This window comes from Aythya ferina (assembly GCF_964211825.1).
Source record: "Aythya ferina genome assembly, chromosome: 4".
In the NCBI taxonomy this organism is placed as follows: domain Eukaryota; kingdom Metazoa; phylum Chordata; class Aves; order Anseriformes; family Anatidae; genus Aythya; species Aythya ferina.
Genome location: NC_140300.1, coordinates 40,514,182 through 40,533,915, shown reverse-complemented (window position 1 = coordinate 40,533,915; position 19,734 = coordinate 40,514,182). Strand labels below are relative to the sequence as shown.

Genomic DNA, 19,734 nt, shown 5'->3' with positions numbered 1-19,734 from the left:
AGTTTCTTTAAAATTCCTTGTCAGTTTTTAAAGACCTTGACATTTTAATGTAAGTAATGATTACCATAAAAAGGCTGTTTTTGTGGAGCCTGTAGCTCTAGTAGCTTGACTGAAAACAATGACTGCTGTGCAGTTATGACTTGGAGCTGGTGACCCAGCTGCTTGTGAGGAAGTACCTGTATCTGGTATCTATGAAACGAGCTCAACTGCTCCAGTTTCATCCTATAACCCTTAATGATCTTTTTAAGCTGTTCTTTTCAGTAGCTGTAAAAGAGTCCGCTGCTGGAAAAAAGTTGTGATATTAAAGGTATTGTGAACATCTCTGTAAAGGTTTGCACGACAGACAGACAGCGACCAACCTTCTAAAGGCCCTGTATTGCACGAGCAATTCACACAACACTTGAGATCAGATTCATAGAGGCATGATGCTCTTCAAAGCTAGTTAAGCTGTCCTCAGACCTTTAAGGCAAAGCTCTAAGTACTTCTGGATGTGCTTTCAGGCATCTTTTTGTATTTCACCATTGAGCAAATACACAAAACTATGTGTCATGGTATTTCCAGTTCACAGTTATTGCATGCCTCCTAGTTTCTAATGCATTGAGCCTTGCTGGACACTTGTGAGGCAAGTGGGGAGTTACAACTTGAGCTGACTTTAGAGGTTTGTGGTGAATGCAGGGCTCTGTGGTCAGGAGGTGGACTGAACCATCGTAGTGCCTAGCTATTGTGACATTGTTTTGCACTTTCGCTCATAGAATATGTAAGAATGAGTATTTTGTACTGCTGAGAGCCCAAAGTCTGCTTTAATTTACTCAGTTGTATGTATGTGTCAACACACAAGAATAACTTCACAGCTTTCAGTAGAATTGCTCCAGAGAAGTAGGCTTCCAGAAGAAGCCTAACTCCAAAGCCCATTGTGTCCCTAGATATTTCTTAAGGTTGTGCTAGATCCTGTCTCCTAATTAGCCTGCCCAAAAACTTGCTGCTATTCCCATCTGAGCATGCATTAAGTTTCTGTGGAAACCAGCCTGTAGAGGGAGCAGGCTGACATCAACATTGAGTCCAGATGTGGTCAAGACCTGGGAACTCAGAAACATCAAACATCTCCCAGTTTACGTGTAGTCAAGGTTACTTGTGGAGGTGAGAGGTAAAGAGAGACAATCTGTAGCTTGTAAATCTGTATTTACTTAGCTGAATCAGTAGTCTAATTGCTGGAGATAACTGTATCTGCATATCAGAGCAACAAGCATTATTTTATGGGAGGGCCATAGCGTGCCTTCTTGGTACTTAGCTCAGGCATATAGTATTATTGACAGTTTGACCCAGAGGCATCACCTGTTTGCTGGTGGAGTTGGTTGATTTGGTTTTGGTTTTGCCATGAAAAAATTGCTTTTAATAACATTTCCCAGACAGTAAAAATGCAAAGGTACATATTTATTAGCTGATATGTTGAAAGAAATTAACACACAACTTACATTCCTTCTGAGTTAGTAAAGTGCAAAAAAAACCCTGAAACTACAAAACCTCTTTGGCACCCAAGAGCTTAAAAAGAAGTGGGACTTTTTGCCACTTTTAAAAAAAAAAAAAAAAAAAAAAGGGCTTCTGGGCTGAAACTTTTCTACTAGAGCACATTCTTAGAGCTTTTAAAACTGTAAAAAAAAATGTTACTCTAAATGGAAGCAGTGACAGATTTTTAAGTATAACGAGTAGCATGAATGCTGACAGAGGTTTATAAAGTCTGGGGATGAGTTTTGTTTAGGGGTAAATGTAATAATTGAAGATACAGGAGAGATTCTCTTAATGGCAGGAGAAGTAATATTGGTGGAGAAATGGTCTGAATTTATTTTATGTAATACTTTTTTTAATAACAATGTCTATTAAAGACATCTGTTGAAAGTCTGTAATGCTGATTTAATAGGGAGAAAGAATAACAAAGTTCTTTAGCAATCCTGTCTTCAGTTTAATATTATGGACTGTTAAAAGAGGGTTTATGTGTGCAACATTATTAACTGAAATTCTGCTCAAATTGAAGTCAGGCCCACAAACCTTGCTTTCTTTCAGTACCTGCTTGGGTTTTAAAACAAGTATTTGAAACTATACAAGAGAATTAGTGTGCTCTTACTTCATTTAGGATTTGTAAAGGCAGTCAGGGTAGGTAGAGAGATTTGTAAACACCTGTACTCTCACTTCTGCTATGTCACTTCTTTCTGGCAATGTCAGAGTGCAACAAAAATTTATCGATTTCCTGTACTAAGTCATTACTCTAACTAGAGAGAGAAAATCCACCTCCGAAGTGACTGAATTATCATTAGTAATAAAACATCCAGTGTTTTATACTGGCTTTGTCGGGGCTAAAAGATACGTGCCTTAGTTATGAGAGAGATGGGGCAGGCGGCAGTGGGGACGGAGTCCCAAAGGCCTTGGTCTATAGGAGGCCTACTTAGAGAAATTAAATACTGAGTTTAAAGTAATCATGTCACTATGTTTAACACCGTTATTTTTTAAAAAACTGAAATGATAAAGATTAAAATAAAGTAATAAAGCACGCTGTGTTTTTATCGCTTGAATTTGGAGAGGCCTCACGTTTTCCATGCCTGTAGCCTTGATGATTCTTTTGGCAGCTCTGCCAGCGATAAAAGGAATAACTCACCACTGTCAGGGAATTTGGCTGTTTCATCACTGACATGAGAGGCCAGCATAACTCCATGGTGATTGCTGTCTAAATGACTTATGTAGTTTCTTCATATACTTTTTGATTGAAGAGTGATAACTCAGGCAATGAGTTATTTGGCATCAGCCTCAGAGACAATCTGTTTTCTTTTTATAAATCCTGAGGCACCTTTCAGCCACCCATTTTTAAATAAGACTATGGTGGATCAAGTTCTAATGTGCCTGGCAGACTTAGCCAAAGGACGGTTAAATTAGGCTTTGCTGTCATTATTTTTGCTTTTTTTTTTTTTTTGTTTTGTTTTTGTTAAATGAGTGTTTGAGAAGTAGTGTTGAGAAAAATGGGAAGTGGGCTAAAAGATTGTGTTTATGTTACAACGTAGGGGTATGGCCAGGCATCTCATTCCTGGTGGCAGTGGCCACCAAAAGCAGACTGCATCATCTGAGAGCCCAACGAGGGAAACATGCACCAACACCAGCCTAACTCCGTAGCCTGGGAAGGATGTGGATGGCATGTCCAAGAGGAGGGATAATTGTAATTAAAGTCTTTTTAAAAATACAGCTGAATACAAATCACAGCTCAGTGTCCCTTTTAGAGGTCTAAATGTAGAGTACCATTATGCAAGACAGCAAGTTGCTGTGCATTAGATTCAGTATACAACAGGTTGATTTAAGCTGTGAATCTGACAGGATTTCATGCAAGGTTTTGCCAGTCATTTGTTGGAAACAGAAACAGTTTCCTTGCTGCGTAACAAAGATGGTTAGCTTTGATGGAGTTTTGTTTGCAGGGTTCTTAACGTGACCTTGGAGGGCTAAATATAATCTGAAGGGCTGCAGAGGTGATGGGTGTTTAGACTTCACCTTTGTTAATGTCTGCTGTATGCGTGCTGTTACTGCTTTCATTAAAGTGAGCCAGTTAAATCTTACAGAAAGGGTTGTGGTTAATATTTACGTGAAACCAGTCAACCTCTTGTGTTTCCCTCTCCTTCACTTTGGCTCTTTAGTTTAGACAGCAGTAGGTGATAGGTATAAGTGAGCTTTGCAGTATTTATATTACAGTAATGCACAGGGCTCCAGCCAGGATTGGTATCCCTTTGTAGTAGATGTTATGCGCAGATACATGGACGTGATTTCTTCTTGAAAGTGCGTACAATACAAGAAACATCTTCATCAGGCATGTGTCACTATTTGGGTAATGAGAGAAAAGATACCATCTTTTTTTCAGATTTGTTTACGCTTTGAAGTGACAGTGCATCATTGTATAGTTACTTTCAAAGGCTTCTAACTATGCAAAGGTCAGTATTTGTCAAAGGAAAGAAAAGGAATTGAATGATGCATAAGGTGAAAAAGCTAATGACAGAGCAGTTATATGTACAAACGGAGTCCTATCCATTTTCCTTAATGAGGAAGTCCTTTGAATTTCACCTTGGTTCATTTCATATGGGAGGTTCAATTTTGGGTCTAAAAGTAGCCACTCAAAGCAAGTGAGGAGAGAAATGACAGACAAAGGGTTGTCATTCTTACCTCTCTCTCACTCTTGTTTTTATCCTTTTCTATTTTTTTTTCCCTTTCATGTTTGTTCATGGGATTTTATTTGTATTCCTTATTGTTTGGGAGATGTTCCTTCATGACAAAAGGACTCAGGGCTTTCCTCACTGTCCAGAAACAGACTGTTAGCTTTTTGATTCTGAGCAGTGCTCCAGAATTCATAGCAATGAATAACAATTCCCAAAACGTAGGGCAAAGCAGTCCACCTGTACTACCTATACAGTGTGGACAGTAACGAGAGCACCTCCTGTGGATAAGAAGACATCATTAAGTCTGAGAAGTAGAGGCCAGGAGCAGTCAGTCCATTGGTATGCAACCATCCTACTCACAGGACTGTTTCAGTGAGTGCTCGCTCCATTGATGCCACGCTTACCTACACGGTGCTTACAGTAGATCCTATGTTCTGTTCCTCCATGGTTCTGTCTATGTGCGGGTTGCACAAAGGTCCAGACTTTCAAATCTGAATTTGTTTTCAGTGATTCTGACGTTCAGATTATTGACATTTGATTTTTCAACCTGACAAAAACTCTTTTTTTTTTTTTTAATTCACGTCCATTCTTTCTTCGCAGCAAAATCTGCCAATCATGGCAAATTACATGAATGATTCTGTGGAGGCTGACACAAGATTGCTGAACTCATTTTCATGCATGGCTAAACAGAGAATTGAACCTTGTGCTCCAGAAGTGAAAGGTTAGTGATTTTAGATAATTTTAAAATGATTGTATAGGAGTTGATACAGCTACTGTCAGTCTACCACAATCCTGTTCTTTGTTGAATTTGCCCTTGTGGAGGCACTGCTTTCTGCCAGTAATTAAGGGGAGACGTTGCTTTCAGAGATGCTGATTCAGCAGAGCTAAGAGTCAGTAAATTAGCAATGTCTGTAAGGGAATTTTAAATATTGGTAGAGTACCAAACTTCTATTGTTACAGTGTCTTGGACATCTAACTCCAATTAAGTTACTGCACCAGGCAATGTGGGAGAGATGACAGTTCTCTTTTTGAGTCGTGATGCAGAAAAATGGGGAAACTGTATCCTGTTTCTGGCTCCTCAGTGTCACTGCTATGAAACTATGTCGAAGGACCATGAAAGACTAAGTCTATATAATTAGTATACATTATACTGGGCTGTTTAGTCAGTAACAAAATGATGTAGACTCCAAAAGAACAATCCACTCTGCTGATTTAGTATCCTTGCTGTTTATGGAGTGATAGTCCTCTTCAGGTGGCTTCCTGGCTTTTTCCTGTCTGCATAAAGTTAGATGCTTTCCTAACTACGGTATTCAATTTCATTAATCTTCACGGGTCATGAGATGTCTTTATGCACGTAAAGGTGCCTAATCCATACAGTAACTGAATGCTGTGAAACTAACATAGCAATTGAAGAGGAATCACACTATTAAACACCAAAGAAACCCATATTTTGGGACAAAACAGGTAAGATGGAATTAAATGGAGTAACTCAGGGGTATACCAGCTTGAGATGATACCCAACGCGAAGCTTGACTTAGTATCAAAACATTACTAAATAAAGCTCCATTTAGTGTGTGAGAGTGCTGGAAAAGCTGACAAAACACGACCCACTGGGTAGTCTATAGTACAAATCTTTCTTCTGTATGGAGGTAAAGTCTGTGACCCTGCATTAACTGACAATTAGCAATGTCTGATATTGGCTGCGTGTCTCATAGGATAAAGAATAGGCAAAAATATATGTATAATAGGTTTCCATGTTACACCATAGAAAGGTTAAAAGTGCTGTTATTTGCTGCGTCTTTTAAGGGCTGCTGTTTATAGACTGTGTATTTATGCAAAGATGGTGCTTTGGTATTCTTGGTCTGTGGTGCTAGATTTCTCCAGGGTATTTACTGCATACATCATGGGAGCATCGGGCTTTGTGTCTGCATTACCTTACTTGATCAGGGTGCTGTGTTGAGCTAAGAAATGTAAACCAAGCTGAAGCAACTTACAAGTGAGTTTAAATTATCTATTGTGTGAAAATCATGCTTGTTATATTGCTACAACACAAATACTGGCTACATGTAGACAAAAAAGGCTGAAAACAAACATGTAAACGCCTCATCTGGTCATGCTTACTACAGTAAAATTAACTATAATTATGATAGCATGATTTGAAAGCAATACCTCCAATAGTCTGCGAAGTTAGTGGTTCCTGGTAAATAAAGGAGATACCAATATAGGTAGCAGATTGAAATGAAGAATCATAGGTACTGTCTCGTCTTTGTCACTTCTTTGTTCTGTGGCTCATAATTGCTCTGCAAAGAAGGATAATAATGCTTAGAAGGATTTGAGAGCTGCATGCAATAAATGCTAATTATTATCAGCGTTCGTTTTAGGCAAAATCTGAAATGAGATCAAATCCAAATGAACCCTTGCTTATGTCTGGTTATATCCACAAAGAACCAGACGTTCTTTCACGGTTGCTTCCCCATTTAACAGCCACATCCGCCCTATATTGCAATTTGTGTGATTATATATAATGAACACATATATATACATGCATGTATATCCATATATGTGTCTTGCTAAATATTAAAACCACCCTTTAAGAATACCTGTAACACTCTTGGATTTAGTATCTTTCGGGAGCTACAGAGGCCAAAATTGCTGCTGCAGTTGTGTTCATTTCAATATGAGGAGACTTAATAAGAATAAACAAAGAGCTGTGCCCAAGACAATTAAATCTGTGAAGGGATCATGAAGACTACAAACAGGACACCAAACAGGAAGCACAGTGCTAATGCACATGATTTACTGGACATCCATGAGAGAGTTAAAAGAAGCTGTCGTGGCCAAACTGCAAAGAGAAGCTGTTAGAAAGAAGGTGAGAAGCTGAAGACGCAACTAAATGAAGAAGACTGAAAGGATCGTAAGCAATGACAGATACAGTATTAACAATAGTATTAGGCGGCCCACAGATGAGGCCAAAACCTAGCTTGCTTAAAGAATCAAAAGTAGTTCAATGTCATTCTTCCAGTGCATCAGGAGAGGAAAATGTCAGTGAGTCTGGATATGATAATGGTATAAAGTGAACTCTTAGGGAGGACAAAGTCACTGGGGAGAAGCTGAACTCTCTGCATCCTTGTTCACTGTGGAAGAAATCAGGGAAATTCTCCAACCAGAATTCTCCAACCCTTTCAGGGCATTCAGGAAACTCAGCAGAGAATTCCTCTAAAAAGAGGTAATGATACTAAAGATAGATGAGTCTCCAGGATCAGAAGAATTCACCCAAGAATTCTTTAAGAACTCAGGCGTGAAATATCTAACAGCAGCATGTAACCTGTTCTGTCAATATTCCTCTGTACATGAAAATCAGGTGTCAAATGTGGTGTCAGCCATTAAGAAAGGTTCCATGGCTGTCCAGCAAACCTAAACTTGCCATCTGTTTCAGGTGAATGAGTAGATATTGTAATAAGAGTTTGAATTAGTGTCTACTTGAATAAATACGATCCAATTATAATGAGAGTTAACAAAACCCTCAGATTTCTTTGAAGGGGTCAGTGACGTGAATGTGGAGTCAACTTGAATTTACAAAAGACTTCTGACAGAACTTCTTATCGAAGTGTTTCAGGAAAACCAAGCAACATAAGGCTGTTGCTTGCATAAGAGGGAAGGCCCTGGAATGGATGACAACGTGGTTTACAAGACTTAAACACTGGATAGACCATCACTGGATGGAGGTAAATGGTCACTCCTTGCAGAGGAAGGAGATCACTTGTGACGTTCATATGGTATATGTGTTGGGACCTGTACTGCTCAGTATAGTCTTAAAACATAGAATGGCTTGGGTTGGAAGGGACCTTTAAGATCACCCAGATCCAACCCCCTGCCACGGGCAGGGACACCTCCCACCAGAGCAGGTTGCCCAAAGCCCCATCCAGCCTGGCCTTGAGCACCTCCAGGGGTTGGGGCATCCACAGCTCCTCTGGGCAATCTGTTCCAGTGCCTCACCACCCTCGTTATGAAGAATTTCTTATATCTAATCTATGCCTACCTTTTTTTAGTTTATAGTGGTTACCCCTTGTGCTATTAATGGCCAGGAGAAGGGAAGCAATTGGTGAGGTGGCAAAGCTTTGCTGGTGATTGATAGGAGGCTATGCAAGGCTGTAAGGACAAGGGCAGATTATATGGACAGTAGAAAGATCTTGTAAGACCGTACAGTAAAAGGATAGGAAAATTCAGTGCAGATGAATGTAGAGTGACACGCTTGGGGAAAAACAACCCTAACTTCAGATTTTGGGTCATTTCTAAGCTGGACCAAATTTCTTCAGGAACCAGACCTTTGGGTTACTGTAGACAGTTCCATGAAAATACTGGCTTAGTAGAAAAAAGGAAAAAGAAGAAAAAGGTTATAGGTAATGAATTATTAAGAAGCAAATAGAGAACAAACCATAAAGGATCATTATGCTGCTGTTGAAGTCCTTGTGGTACATTAAAAATCCAACGTTTGTACACTTGAATGCTGCATGAAGTTTTATCTTGGAGAGAACATACTAGAACCGAAAAATATTCAGAGATGACAGGGATGATCAGACATACGCTGTGATGTCCATGCAGCACTTAAGGAGCGCCATACATGGAATAGCCAAGGATCTTTGTTCTGAAGAGACGGGACTGGGAGGATGTAAGAAGACACATACAGAACTGAGAGGTCTGGAGAGCAGTGGAAGGGGCTGGGGTTTTCACCCTCTCTTCTAATACAAGAATGAGAGATATCAAAAGAAGCTTGTAGGAGTTTTATTTGCAACAAACCAAAGGAACTGGTTCTTCAGGCAACCCATGTGGGTCAGTGGCAGTACTCTTCAAAGAACCTTCTGGATTGAGGAGTTTGTGGGAATACTAGTAGACAGGGTAGAACCTTGGAAGAGGTGCTGAAGAGGCTGCTAACTAGATAATCACATAACCTACCCTGAGGATGTTTGAAGGCTGGGAGGCAGCATGTGCTCACCCTGTGCTTGTTTCCCCCAAGCGTCCATTCAGAGTTCTGTGATAGATGCGCCTGTGGGCTGAACCAGCGCAGAAGTTCATACATAACCTCCTTACACCAAAGTCAGGATTAAATAAATAAAGTTATTAACAGCTTAAATACACGTATAACATTCAAGTTCCCCAAGTAATCATAATGTTTCAAAAAGTTAGGGCTGGAAGGGACCTAAGGAGTCACCTAATCCCTTCCCCTGTTCCATGGATGGCAGAATCGATTACATCTGTGTCCTTAGTGACAAATTTGTCTACCATGCTCCTGCAGCTTTCAATGATGGAGACTCAACAGCCTCCATAAGCCATCTATTTAAAGTCTCACTATTCATACTATGAGAGGGATTTTTCTCCAGTCTAACTGGAATCTAATCAGCTGTTGTTTGCTGTAAACCATTAGTTAACTGCAAGCCTGAGCTAAGATGGGAGGCGTCCTAGACTTCTGATGAATGTTGTCTAGTGACTTTGGTGGCTCTGGAAATAGCCTGGACGCAGGCTTGGTTTTCAACGTAGCTAGTAGTTACTGGTTTATTGTACTCTGGTTAATATGACCGAGTGTGAATGGGGATCCCTTCTGTATGCTTTTAGGGATTTTCAGGTTATTTTAATGTCTGGCCTCTTTAGCATTTTTCTAGCTTCAGGGAAACTTTCTCTGAGCAGTGCTTTCTAAACACAGCATGTTTTGACTTAACTTCAGAAAAGGCTGCTTGAAAGGTGTGTCTGCAGAAAGAGTGGGACAAGAAGACTTTTAAAAGATTACTGAAAAACAACATGTATTTTTTTTTTCCCCTGTAAGGCCTTGATTTCTGGTTTTGCCAATAAATGTACTGAACTTGTGAGTTTGAGATGGAATGTTTGAACTGTCTTACGCGATGCTGCTCAGTTCACTTAAACTCTCCTTCCTGCGGGTGATCACTTACTCTGTTCCTCATCTTCTAGGTACCTGACTTGAGAAGGAGGTTTTGACCAACAGAAATGCTAGGCACCTACAAATCCAACTGAAGTCGATGTGGGCTGTTCTTATAATACACAGCATACTTTAAGTCTCTTAAAAAAATCAGCTCAAATTAGGCATTTTAGCAAACGATTTAAGCTTGATTTCTATGTTTCAGTTTCCAGTGTCTAATATGATTAAGAGTCCTGTCCTCTCACTTGCAGTAAATTGTGAAAATCAGTTTATCGATATGTGAAGCACTCAGGAGCAGTAGTGGTGGTCATTCCGAGGAAATGAATGTCTGCTAACAGGGGGTTGTATTAGTAAATAGACATGAGGTCATATGCAGAACAAAAAGGGAAAAAAATGCATTAAATAGCTGTTTGCTGGTGAGCGCTGACAATTCTGTGTACAGAATGAAGCAAACATCCTGTGGAAAAATAGTTGGTAGGGGTGTATTTGAAAACTTCATCATACTGTGGATTACACAAGGAAGCCAAATAAAGATTGCACAAGCGCTTTGATTTTGGTGGTTTTAAGCTCATTGACTGCAAAACTGCAACCTCAGTGATGTACTTTTAATACAATATTTTATGCGTGCCACGTATATTTGTAGACTGCAAACTCTAGCTGTTCCGCTGTCTGGGGAGCCATCTGAAGTGGTCCAAAATGTTACATAGCACCCTGCGGCCGCATCTCTTGCATCAGAGACATTTAAAAATATTAAAAATCATGTATATTTGTAGATTGTAAACTCTAGCAGTTGCAGTGAAACAATGGCAATAGCAGCCAGCACATTGGCATGGGGAGGAATGTCAAGTATTTCTCTCTCTTGACAATAACTTTAACAAGAGTTGCGAATTTCTGTATGGATTGTATGCAGGGTAGCTGCCCAGAGGCTGGGTGAGAAATAGGTGCAGAAGGGATGGACTGGCCCTCAACATTTTGTATATACTTATTTAGCTCTGCTGTTAAAGACGAGTGAAAGCCTGTGGGCTGCCCTCTGTGCACGAATAACGAACAAACAGAACACAACGCTTGATATTTCTGTTCACGTGCCTTAAGCACAGACCTATAGTTTGTATTCTTTGTAGGACTATTACCATCAATATAAAGGCCAAAGTAGTTTTTGAACTTGGGCTAGAAGGTTGAGAGGAAAATTCTCTTTTATTTTGCGTGAGGCTGTCTGCTGAGCCTATAGCTACCAAACCAGTGAGGTTTATCAAAGAGAAAAATTTACAGTTAAGCTCTGCCTTCTCAAAGCTTGGGGAAGGTCTGTTAGCACTGAATACCTTTCTGGACGTAGAGGCATTTACAGTCTGGAACCTCATTCAGAGTTTTCTACTCTTAGAGCACCTGCAAAAGCTTTGCCATGATGGGTTGTTCCTCCCCTGGCTGGAGGAGACATCTACTTGTTTATGTCTTGGCTTTTTCTTACTGGTGTCCTGGAAACTTGCTTGAGTATGTAAATTTGTTTATATAGCTGGTGATAACATATGTGGAATGAGTCACAATGCAAGTTGGTTTGCTGAATTTTGCATGCGTATTTATAATCACGTAGTCATGTGTTACACTATCGCTGGGTAATCGAATACTAGGTTCCCCAAAAGCTGGGGCAACACTACACAGGCATAGCCCCTGCTGCAAAGGGTTAGATACTGAGGTGCTTGGGGAACAAATCTTGCCAAGTGCCAACTTCTAGAATTTTTCTTGTACTTCCCTTGCAAGAGTGGCCCATGATGCAAAACAGAAGAGAATTGAAGTAAGAAGCTTCCTTTAAGCAAAATATAGGTGTTTAATCACAAACGTACTGTTTTTACAGTCTTGTGACCTATCTGTAATCATAACAGGAGGGAAGGAGCGTGCAGGTCAGGTCCTTTCCCCATGTTTCAGCCCAGATTCAGTGGAGTACGTGTGCGTCTCAATCCATGTGTCTGTCCTGCTGTAATACCTTGCTGAACTGGAGCTTTCGCTTTTGCTTACAGCTTGAAAGACTTTGTAAAAATTCTGACTTGGATTCCCCCTGTTCTACAACTTGAATCTTATAGGCTGGCAGGCACATAGTTTTCAGGGTGTTTTGTGTATATTTTTTTTTTTGTATTTACACACAGTGTTCGTTCCACTTCCTGCAGTCTGTCTTAGAGTTCTGACTTCTGCAATTTTTACTGGCTTTCTGATTTTCTTTGTTGCTTCCCCTTCCCCCCTTCACTGTTTTGCCCTTCTGTTCCTTTTCAACCTCGGTGACTTTTCCCTTAACTATTTAGAGCGACTTCTTTTGCTCCAGACGTGGTTCATCTCTTGGAGAATTCCTGCAGCTCTGGATCTTCTGACGACCGTAGCTTGTGGCCACCCCAGCTGTCATGAGAATTTTAGCCATGCTGCTATGCCGTAGCTGGATTTCACAGGCGCATTCGTGGAGGCTGTGTTGTGTTTGGTTTTGTTGTGTTTTGAATCAGCCCGCCACGATGTGGCTTTTCTTTTAACTGCTCTGGAGAGGACAGAGTTATTCTCTTTTGACTACAGGTGTATTAAGCAACATGCACTTCAGTAGCTTATGGGAGTAACTCTGAAGTACACCTGATTTGCTCACTTACATAGCACTGCACCCAAGAGAACCTTCAGCAGAAATCTTTTGAAACCCTTTTTATTGTGTAAGGATGCTTCGTCCAGACCCAGGAGGTGTCTGTCAGCTGGCTTTCCAAGTTCCATTCAGTGAACACGCTGAGCTGTGGACGCCGGGTTAGGCTTCCAGCAGACACCCGTGTCACCGTGCCGTGCATCGATTTAGACATAAACCGTTTAATTAGAGTCGGAGCTTTCAGAAAGTTTTCTACCCAGGTGGCCACTCAGAAGGTTAATCTGCTGCCCGAGATGGTTTGAACCTTGCTGCCACAAAACCTGCAGCTTCCAACCTGAGTGGCAGCACCAGGAATTAAATCTCTGATTCCTGATACAGTGGGATCCATGTTTATCCTCCTGGTATTTTAAGTGTTGCCCATCTAGTGGATAACCCCTAGCTCAGCTGACAAAGGGGAAGTGGTTTCAGTGTGTTGCTCTGCAAAGACTTATTTTCTATATTACTTCTGGAGCTCCTCCCACTAATATGACTAACTAGATTATCTGTAAGGCTGTACTTGTTCTGAAGCCACTATTGATTAAATGCTGAGATGATTTTTTTTTTTTTTTTAGAAGCTGTCACTGGAACATGCTTAGGCTGCATTTGCTGTCAGCTTAACAGTCATGTTTCTGTGTCTTCCTCTAAATTCCTCTCCCAGCTGGGCTCTTTCATATCTTAGCATTAAAATAGATTCTTCCTAATTAGACAGATCTCTGTCATGATAATCATCTTGAGAACGTATGCTGTATTTTCATACTGCGTATCTTTTCACAGATCGGGCCTGCACTTTATAATTTTTCAAACTCGTAACTCACTGAATAGATCCTTTACCAAGCAATCATCTCCTGTAACCAGCAATTAGCGTCCCGTCAGCTGATAGTGGTAGGCATTTAGTGTTCAACTGCTGGCATCAGCAAGTTCATCTTATATCACTTGGAACTCCGATGTGTGTGATTCCTTTGAAATTCCAGTCGTGACGGTCGTTTCCTAAAGCTGATGCTCGGGAAGAAAAGAGCGTAGAGCAAGTGCAAATATTTCCACGTGCAAGGTGAACTGCTGCATAACAAGGTGAGTGCTCACAAGACCATGGTCACAGATGTAAGTGCACACATCTATCACGAGTGAGTCTGTGCGTGTGTCTGATTGCAGAGTTGTTTGGTCAAGGCTGCGAGGAACATCTGTTTGGATGACGACAGGCGGTAGCAGAACAGCACTGAAGTCTCTCTTCCTTGCCTTGTCCAAGCTACAACCTGACGACTTTTTTCAGCTTGTATTTATTCAGACTTGCTGGCTTAGCAGAAACGTTGTCCTTTGCAAAAATTGAATTTAAATAGTTCCCTAAATAGCAGTTTTTGGCCCCGTTTCTTCAGAAGCCGGTAATTGTTTGTGTAAGTATCCTTAAAATAAAAGCGACGCTAAAACAAACTGTGAAATCTCATCTCTATTATGCTGCTTTACAATTGCCATTCGGGACTTGGTTTTAAAAAAAAACTCTCCTGTTGGATGAAAATTGTTACTTGTAGCTCCTGGATTCTGAATGACAACTGCAAAATGACACAGGAAATGGACATTTTTATGAAGTGCTAATTCATGTCTTTGGACATGGGGATAGTGCCCTGTCTTCTGCAAGGTTGTGCCATGGACTAATGCCAGTGTCACCACTTCTGCTGTTAACATGAATGGGGAAACAGAGGGCTTCAAGTTTGCTCGGCTTTGTTTCAACCTCAGCCAGTTCAAACGTATCTTTTGATCAGCAGCAACCGTTTTTAGAACGTATTCAGATGTTTTTCACCGACCCGATGCTGCATCTGTTTGCAAGGCTTCAAACATTAAGCAGGGGTTCCTACCACACTGTTGCTCGAATCATCATCCCCTGGTGGAAGCAAAATAGGGAGATGAGAGACTTCAAGAAAAAAAAAAAGTCTAAATTCGGAATATGCTGGGATTTAATTCCCTAACGATGCAGTATGCCATTTAACAGCGTGTCGTGCTGCCCGAGCGCTGCGCTGGAAGTTTAGGGTGTGTTACTCCGTGCGGGCTGAGAAGTGGTGCTGGCCTTAGGCGTAAGGGAAACAAGACAATGCCTGGGACATGCCGCAGGGAGCAGCCCCTACAAGCAGCAGGAGGAGCGCAGGGGTCACCGGCAGCCTTTCGGCGTGCACCTGCGTGTGCCGGGGCTGCGCGGCGCGTTTCGGTGCGCTGGGAGCTGTGCTGGGAGCAGCGCTGCAGCGGGCTGCGGGCTGCAGGGGGCACTGCGGAGGAGCCCAAAAACTCCTTGGAAGTTCAACCTGAGCGCAGCCGGCCGAGGCGCTGGCCTGCCGGCGCTCCGTTGCCATCAAAACGAGCGAGACAGCCCCCGGCTCTCCCCGCCGCCTCCCGCACTCGCCGCTCTCGCTCCGCGTCGCTGTCGCGATGGGGACGAGGTGACAAGCAGCCGTCCCCATCGCGACAGCGGCTGGAGCAGACAAAGCCGGCTGCGGAGCGGTGCCCCGCACGCTGTGCTCCCCGCTTCCTGCCCCCCGGGGGAGACCGGGGGGCGTCCCCGCGGGCAGCAGCCCCCGGCCCCGGGGGAGCCCTCCGGGCGGGGTGCGGGGAGCCGTGCGGGGGCAGCCGTGCGGGGGGAGCCGTCCGCTCCTGCCGGGCGGCTCCGCGCCGGGTTTTGCACCGCGTCCCCGGGTCTGCCGGCCCGGGGGAGCCGCCGCCGTCCTGCTAGCGCTGCGCGGGCACGGCGGGAGGAGGAGGAGGAGGAGGAGGAGGGCGCTCGATCATTGTGATGGTGGCAGGAGCGGCGGCAGGAGCAGCAGCAGCAGCAGCAGGGCGCAGAGCGGAGCGGAGCGGCGCGGGCTCGGCGCTGGGGCAGCGCCCCGGAGCCTCGCTGCTGCTGCTGCCCCCCCCGGCCCCGGCCCCGGCTCCGACCCCGGCCCCGGCCCCGCGGCCGCTCGCCGGGCTCCCCCCCGCCGGCATGCGGCCGGCCGGGCAGCGGGCGCGGCGCGGCGGCGGCCCCAAAACTTTTCTCTAGGCGGGGGAGCCCCGCTGCCGGCCCCCCCCGCCCCGCTCCGCTCCGCTCCATGCCGGGGGGGCGCGCGGCGCGTGCCCGGCGGAGAAGCGGGGGTGGGGGGGGCGCGCGTGCCCGCGGCCCCGCGCGCGTGCATGCGGCTCGCTCCCCGGCGGCGGCGGAGCGGTGTCCGGGGGCAGGAGGCGGTCCCGCGGCGATGGGCGATGGGGGGCAGGCAGCGGCCCCGTAGCGCCCGGGGGCGGCCGCCCCAGCACCAGCAGCAGCAGCAGCGGCAGGAGCAGCAGCAGCAGCACCAGGAGCAGCAGCAGCAGCAGCAGCAGCACAGCTGGCCGTGCGGGTGGCCGCGCCGCCGGCGATAACCTCCCGGCACCTCCGCTCGCCGCCTTCCTCCCTCCCTCTCTCCCTCCTCCTCCTCCTCCTCCCTCCTCTCCTCCTCCTCCTCCTCCTCCTGCTCTCCCCCCCCCGCCGCCGCTCGCTCCCCGCTTGATGTTTTGGAGAGCCTGGAGGGGGATCGGCTGGGGGCGCGGAGGGACGCTCGCCGGGGCTCGCCGCTTGCCCGCTACATGCCGGCGCCCCCTCCTCCCCCCGGCGGCCCCGTGAAAAGTATCCCGCCGGGACCCCGCAGGAGGCTGCGTGCGCGCCGGGGGCAGGCTCCAAACTTCTTCCAAAATAGTGCGCGCGGGGCAGGCGATGGGGGATTTCGCGGCCCCCGCCGCCGCCTCCAACGGCGGGGGCATCTGCATCAACAATAACCTGGGCGGCGGGCTCGGCGGGGCCGCTCTCGGGGTCGCCGGCGCCCCCCACGGCCCGCCCGCCGCCGCCCCCGGGAACAATGCTGCCGGCGGCGGCGTCCCCAAGCACAGCACGGTGGTGGAGCGGCTGCGGCAGCGCATCGAGGGCTGCCGGCGGCACCATGTCAGCTGCGAGAGCAGGTACCAGCAAGCCCAGGCGGAGCAGCTGGAGCTGGAGCGCAGGGACACGGTGAGCCTCTACCAGAGGACGCTGGAGCAGAGGGCCAAGAAGACGGGCGCCAAGCAGCAGCAGCAGCAGCAGCAGCAGGGCAAGCAGCAGCAGGATGCCGAGCCCGCCGCGGCGGAGCAGAGGAACCACACGCTGATCATGGTAAGGGCAGGGGGCGGCCCGGGCCCCCCACCGGAGGGGAGGCAGGCTCGGCCTCGGGCACGGAGCGTGTGTGTGTGTTTGGGGGGGGCGTTCGCGCAACTTGCGTGGAGCCAGCAAACTTTTGGTTGTGTTTTTATATTTATTTGTTTTGGTGGAGGGGGGAGCGGGGCCGCGGGGTGCGTGATTTGGGGCTCCCCGCCGCCGGGGGAGGCCGGCAGCCGGCGCCCCAAGCGAGAGCAGGCTGCGCTCAGCCGCTTCCTAAACTTTGCTCGGGTTTTAAGGAGCTCGGCGAGCGGCGGGGGGGTTGGGGGGGGCAGGGGGCGGGGGCTGAGCCGCACGGAGCGGAGCCGCGAGTAGGAAGCGGAGTTTCCCACTCCCAGCCCGCTCCCATGATGAATAATCAAAGGCGGCGCAGGGGGAGCCAGCGCCGGCCTTATTTATAGCAGGTCGCGGCCGGCGGCACGGCTCGGCACGGCTCGGCACGGCGGAGGGGGGGTCCCGGAGCCGCCCCCAACCTCGTTCTCTGCCGGGCAGGGGGCAGCCGGGGCCTCGCTGTCTGCAGGGCGCACAATGGGCGGCGGAGCCCGGCGGGGAGGAGGAGGAGGAGGAGGAGAGGAGAGGAGAGGAGGCGTGTGGTTTCCAAGCCCCGCACGTCCCTCCCTCGCTCCCTCCCCTGCCGCGCGGGGGGGTCCCGCAGGGCGGCAGCTGCCGCCGGCCCCCGCGGGGGGAACCGTGACGGAGCGGCGGGGGGCGGCCTCCCCAGCCCGTCCCATCCCGTCCCATCCCATCCCATCCCAACCCATCCCATTTCCAGCCCGTCCCATCCCCGTCCCGTCCCCTTCATCCCCGGCTCGCTGCCGGCCGCTTTGTCCGCCCCGGGCGGGGAGGTGGGGACGGGGCCGGCCGGCGGCAGACAAAAGCTGGGCGCTGCGTGTGTGTGTGTGTGTGTGCGCCCCTGATCCCCCCCAGCATCCCGGCCAGCAGGAAGCGGAGCAGCCTCCCTGACATCTCGCCGCCTTCCTGGCGGCTCCTCCGCCTCCTCCGGGGCTCTCCCGGGGAAGAGCCGGGCGGCCCCGGCCGAGCCGAGCCGAGCCGGTCGCTGCCCCCTTCCCTTTCCCCTTCCCCTTCGCCTCCGGGGGGGATGCGCAAGGTGCCAAAGTTGGGGGAGCAAAGTGGGCAGAGGGGGGCTCCGCGGTGGGGGAAGCCCGGCTGCAGGGGACGCACGGGAACGGGAACGGCGGGGCTGGGGCTGAGCTGGCAGCCCGCACGCCATTTATCTCTGCTCCGTGTGCACGGCACTCCGAGCTTAAACAGAAACCCCGGCGCTTTCTCGGGAAGGACCCTTTGCCACCAAGCACTGCCTTGCTAAGACCGCTTGCAAGAAGCGTTGTAGCAAAAATTGGAAGTGTGATCTGCGCCGTTTCACCTGTAGAGCGTCGATTACAACCTGGGAACAGGAGGGTGGCTTCCTAGGCACGTGAAAGTTGTACTTAAAACCTGGGAAACTGCTCCTTTCAAAGCAGCTGGAGGGTATTCTCTGTGGGACTTTTATGGTACGAACAAAGTTCTCACTTCTGGCAAGCACGAGTTTGCTAAGTTTCATAGTTTAAATGCATCGTGATTTCCATTTACTGAAACAGTTCAACTTTATATAATACTTTATTCCAGCTTGAGAAAACACTAAACTATATGTTGCGGTTTTCTCCCTTTCTCTATTCTCTGGTGACCTCCAGCTGAGAGGTTCACAGTGACACAATCCCATGGGTCTGCTAGCACGTTACTCCTCGCACAAAACCAGCGTTAAATCCTTCCCTCCCATTATCAGAGCGCGCGTTCTGGAGCGGAGGCAGTCGGTTAGGACTCACGACAACAAATGCAGTGAGAAAACACCGTCTGCAATGCTTTTTCATCAGGAGGGCAAGGAAAATCCAAGGAAAGTATTACCGGAGCGTGTGTGTGTGTCCCTCCAAATTCAGAGACATGGGGCCGGGCAGCGAGGTGCCCAGCAAACCCTCCCAGAAAGTGGGTAAAAGGTGTCTGTAGGAGGTGATCGTTGTTGAAAGACACGCACTCTGATTTTCTTCATTGGACGGAGTAGGAACTCTCTGGCACATACAGTGCTCCTTGTCACCACCCCCACGGGGTGCACCCTCGCTCCCTGAGTTCATGAAAGGGATTGTGCAGTTTCCACTGTTTAGGACTCCGTGTCAACTGACAGGCACTTATCAATGGGAGCCTTTTTTTGAAAAGGCACGTAGGAGCATAGGCTCGCCTGTACTTCGCGAAGTGCTGAGCTACGCTGAATTTGGGTCTTGATACAGAGCGAGCTTTCACTGGCTGAATTTTGGAGTATCTCAATGTATAGCTAATTCAGCCTATCCTACTTGAGGAGAACAGGGGGTTTCAACTCTAGTTTGCTCCCATGCAGGCATCGATTGGGATGTGCACAACAATTAAAATTGTTTATAAATAGCTGGGAGGACTTTTTTTTTTCCAGTCCAACCTGGCAAAAGCCAAAGTTGTTTTCCGTGCTTTTGAGCTGGATTATTAGAATGCTGTACCAGCTAGGCTTTCAAAAGAAGTGTGGGGAAAAATTGCAGGCCATCCAAAACTCTGCTGCTCATCTTCGGACTGGTTCCAGGAAACATCAGCGCATTATTTCAGTGCTTTGGTTCTTTGTGAGCTAATCTGCCCTCTCAGTTCCTGCTTTAAGTGCAGGAGTTTTTTGGCTCTGCATCCCGGGTATTGTGTGAGCATGGTTCCGAGGTGATATATGTGTGTCTGTATAATATAAATAATAAATATTTAGTGTATAATAGCGTATATAATGTACATATTGCCA

General features: G+C 47.0%; 1 protein-coding gene across 8 annotated transcripts in view; it reads left to right on the top strand.

Annotated features, from left to right (window-relative positions):
* The window catches only part of MAML3 (mastermind like transcriptional coactivator 3), a 253,535-nt gene that overhangs the window by 44,808 nt on the left and 188,993 nt on the right, over window positions 1-19,734 (top strand). For 6 of the 8 annotated variants that reach the window (XM_084517411.1, XM_084517410.1, XM_084517413.1 and 3 more), the window contains one exon: window positions 4,782-4,902. In XM_084517411.1, coding sequence (XP_084373537.1) covers window positions 4,797-4,902 — 106 coding nt within the window. In that variant the 5' untranslated portion in view covers window positions 4,782-4,796. Of the gene's footprint in view, window positions 1-4,781; window positions 4,903-15,399; window positions 16,893-19,734 lie in introns of those variants that run through there. The other 2 variants (XM_084517408.1, XM_084517407.1) reach the window with 2 other exon arrangements.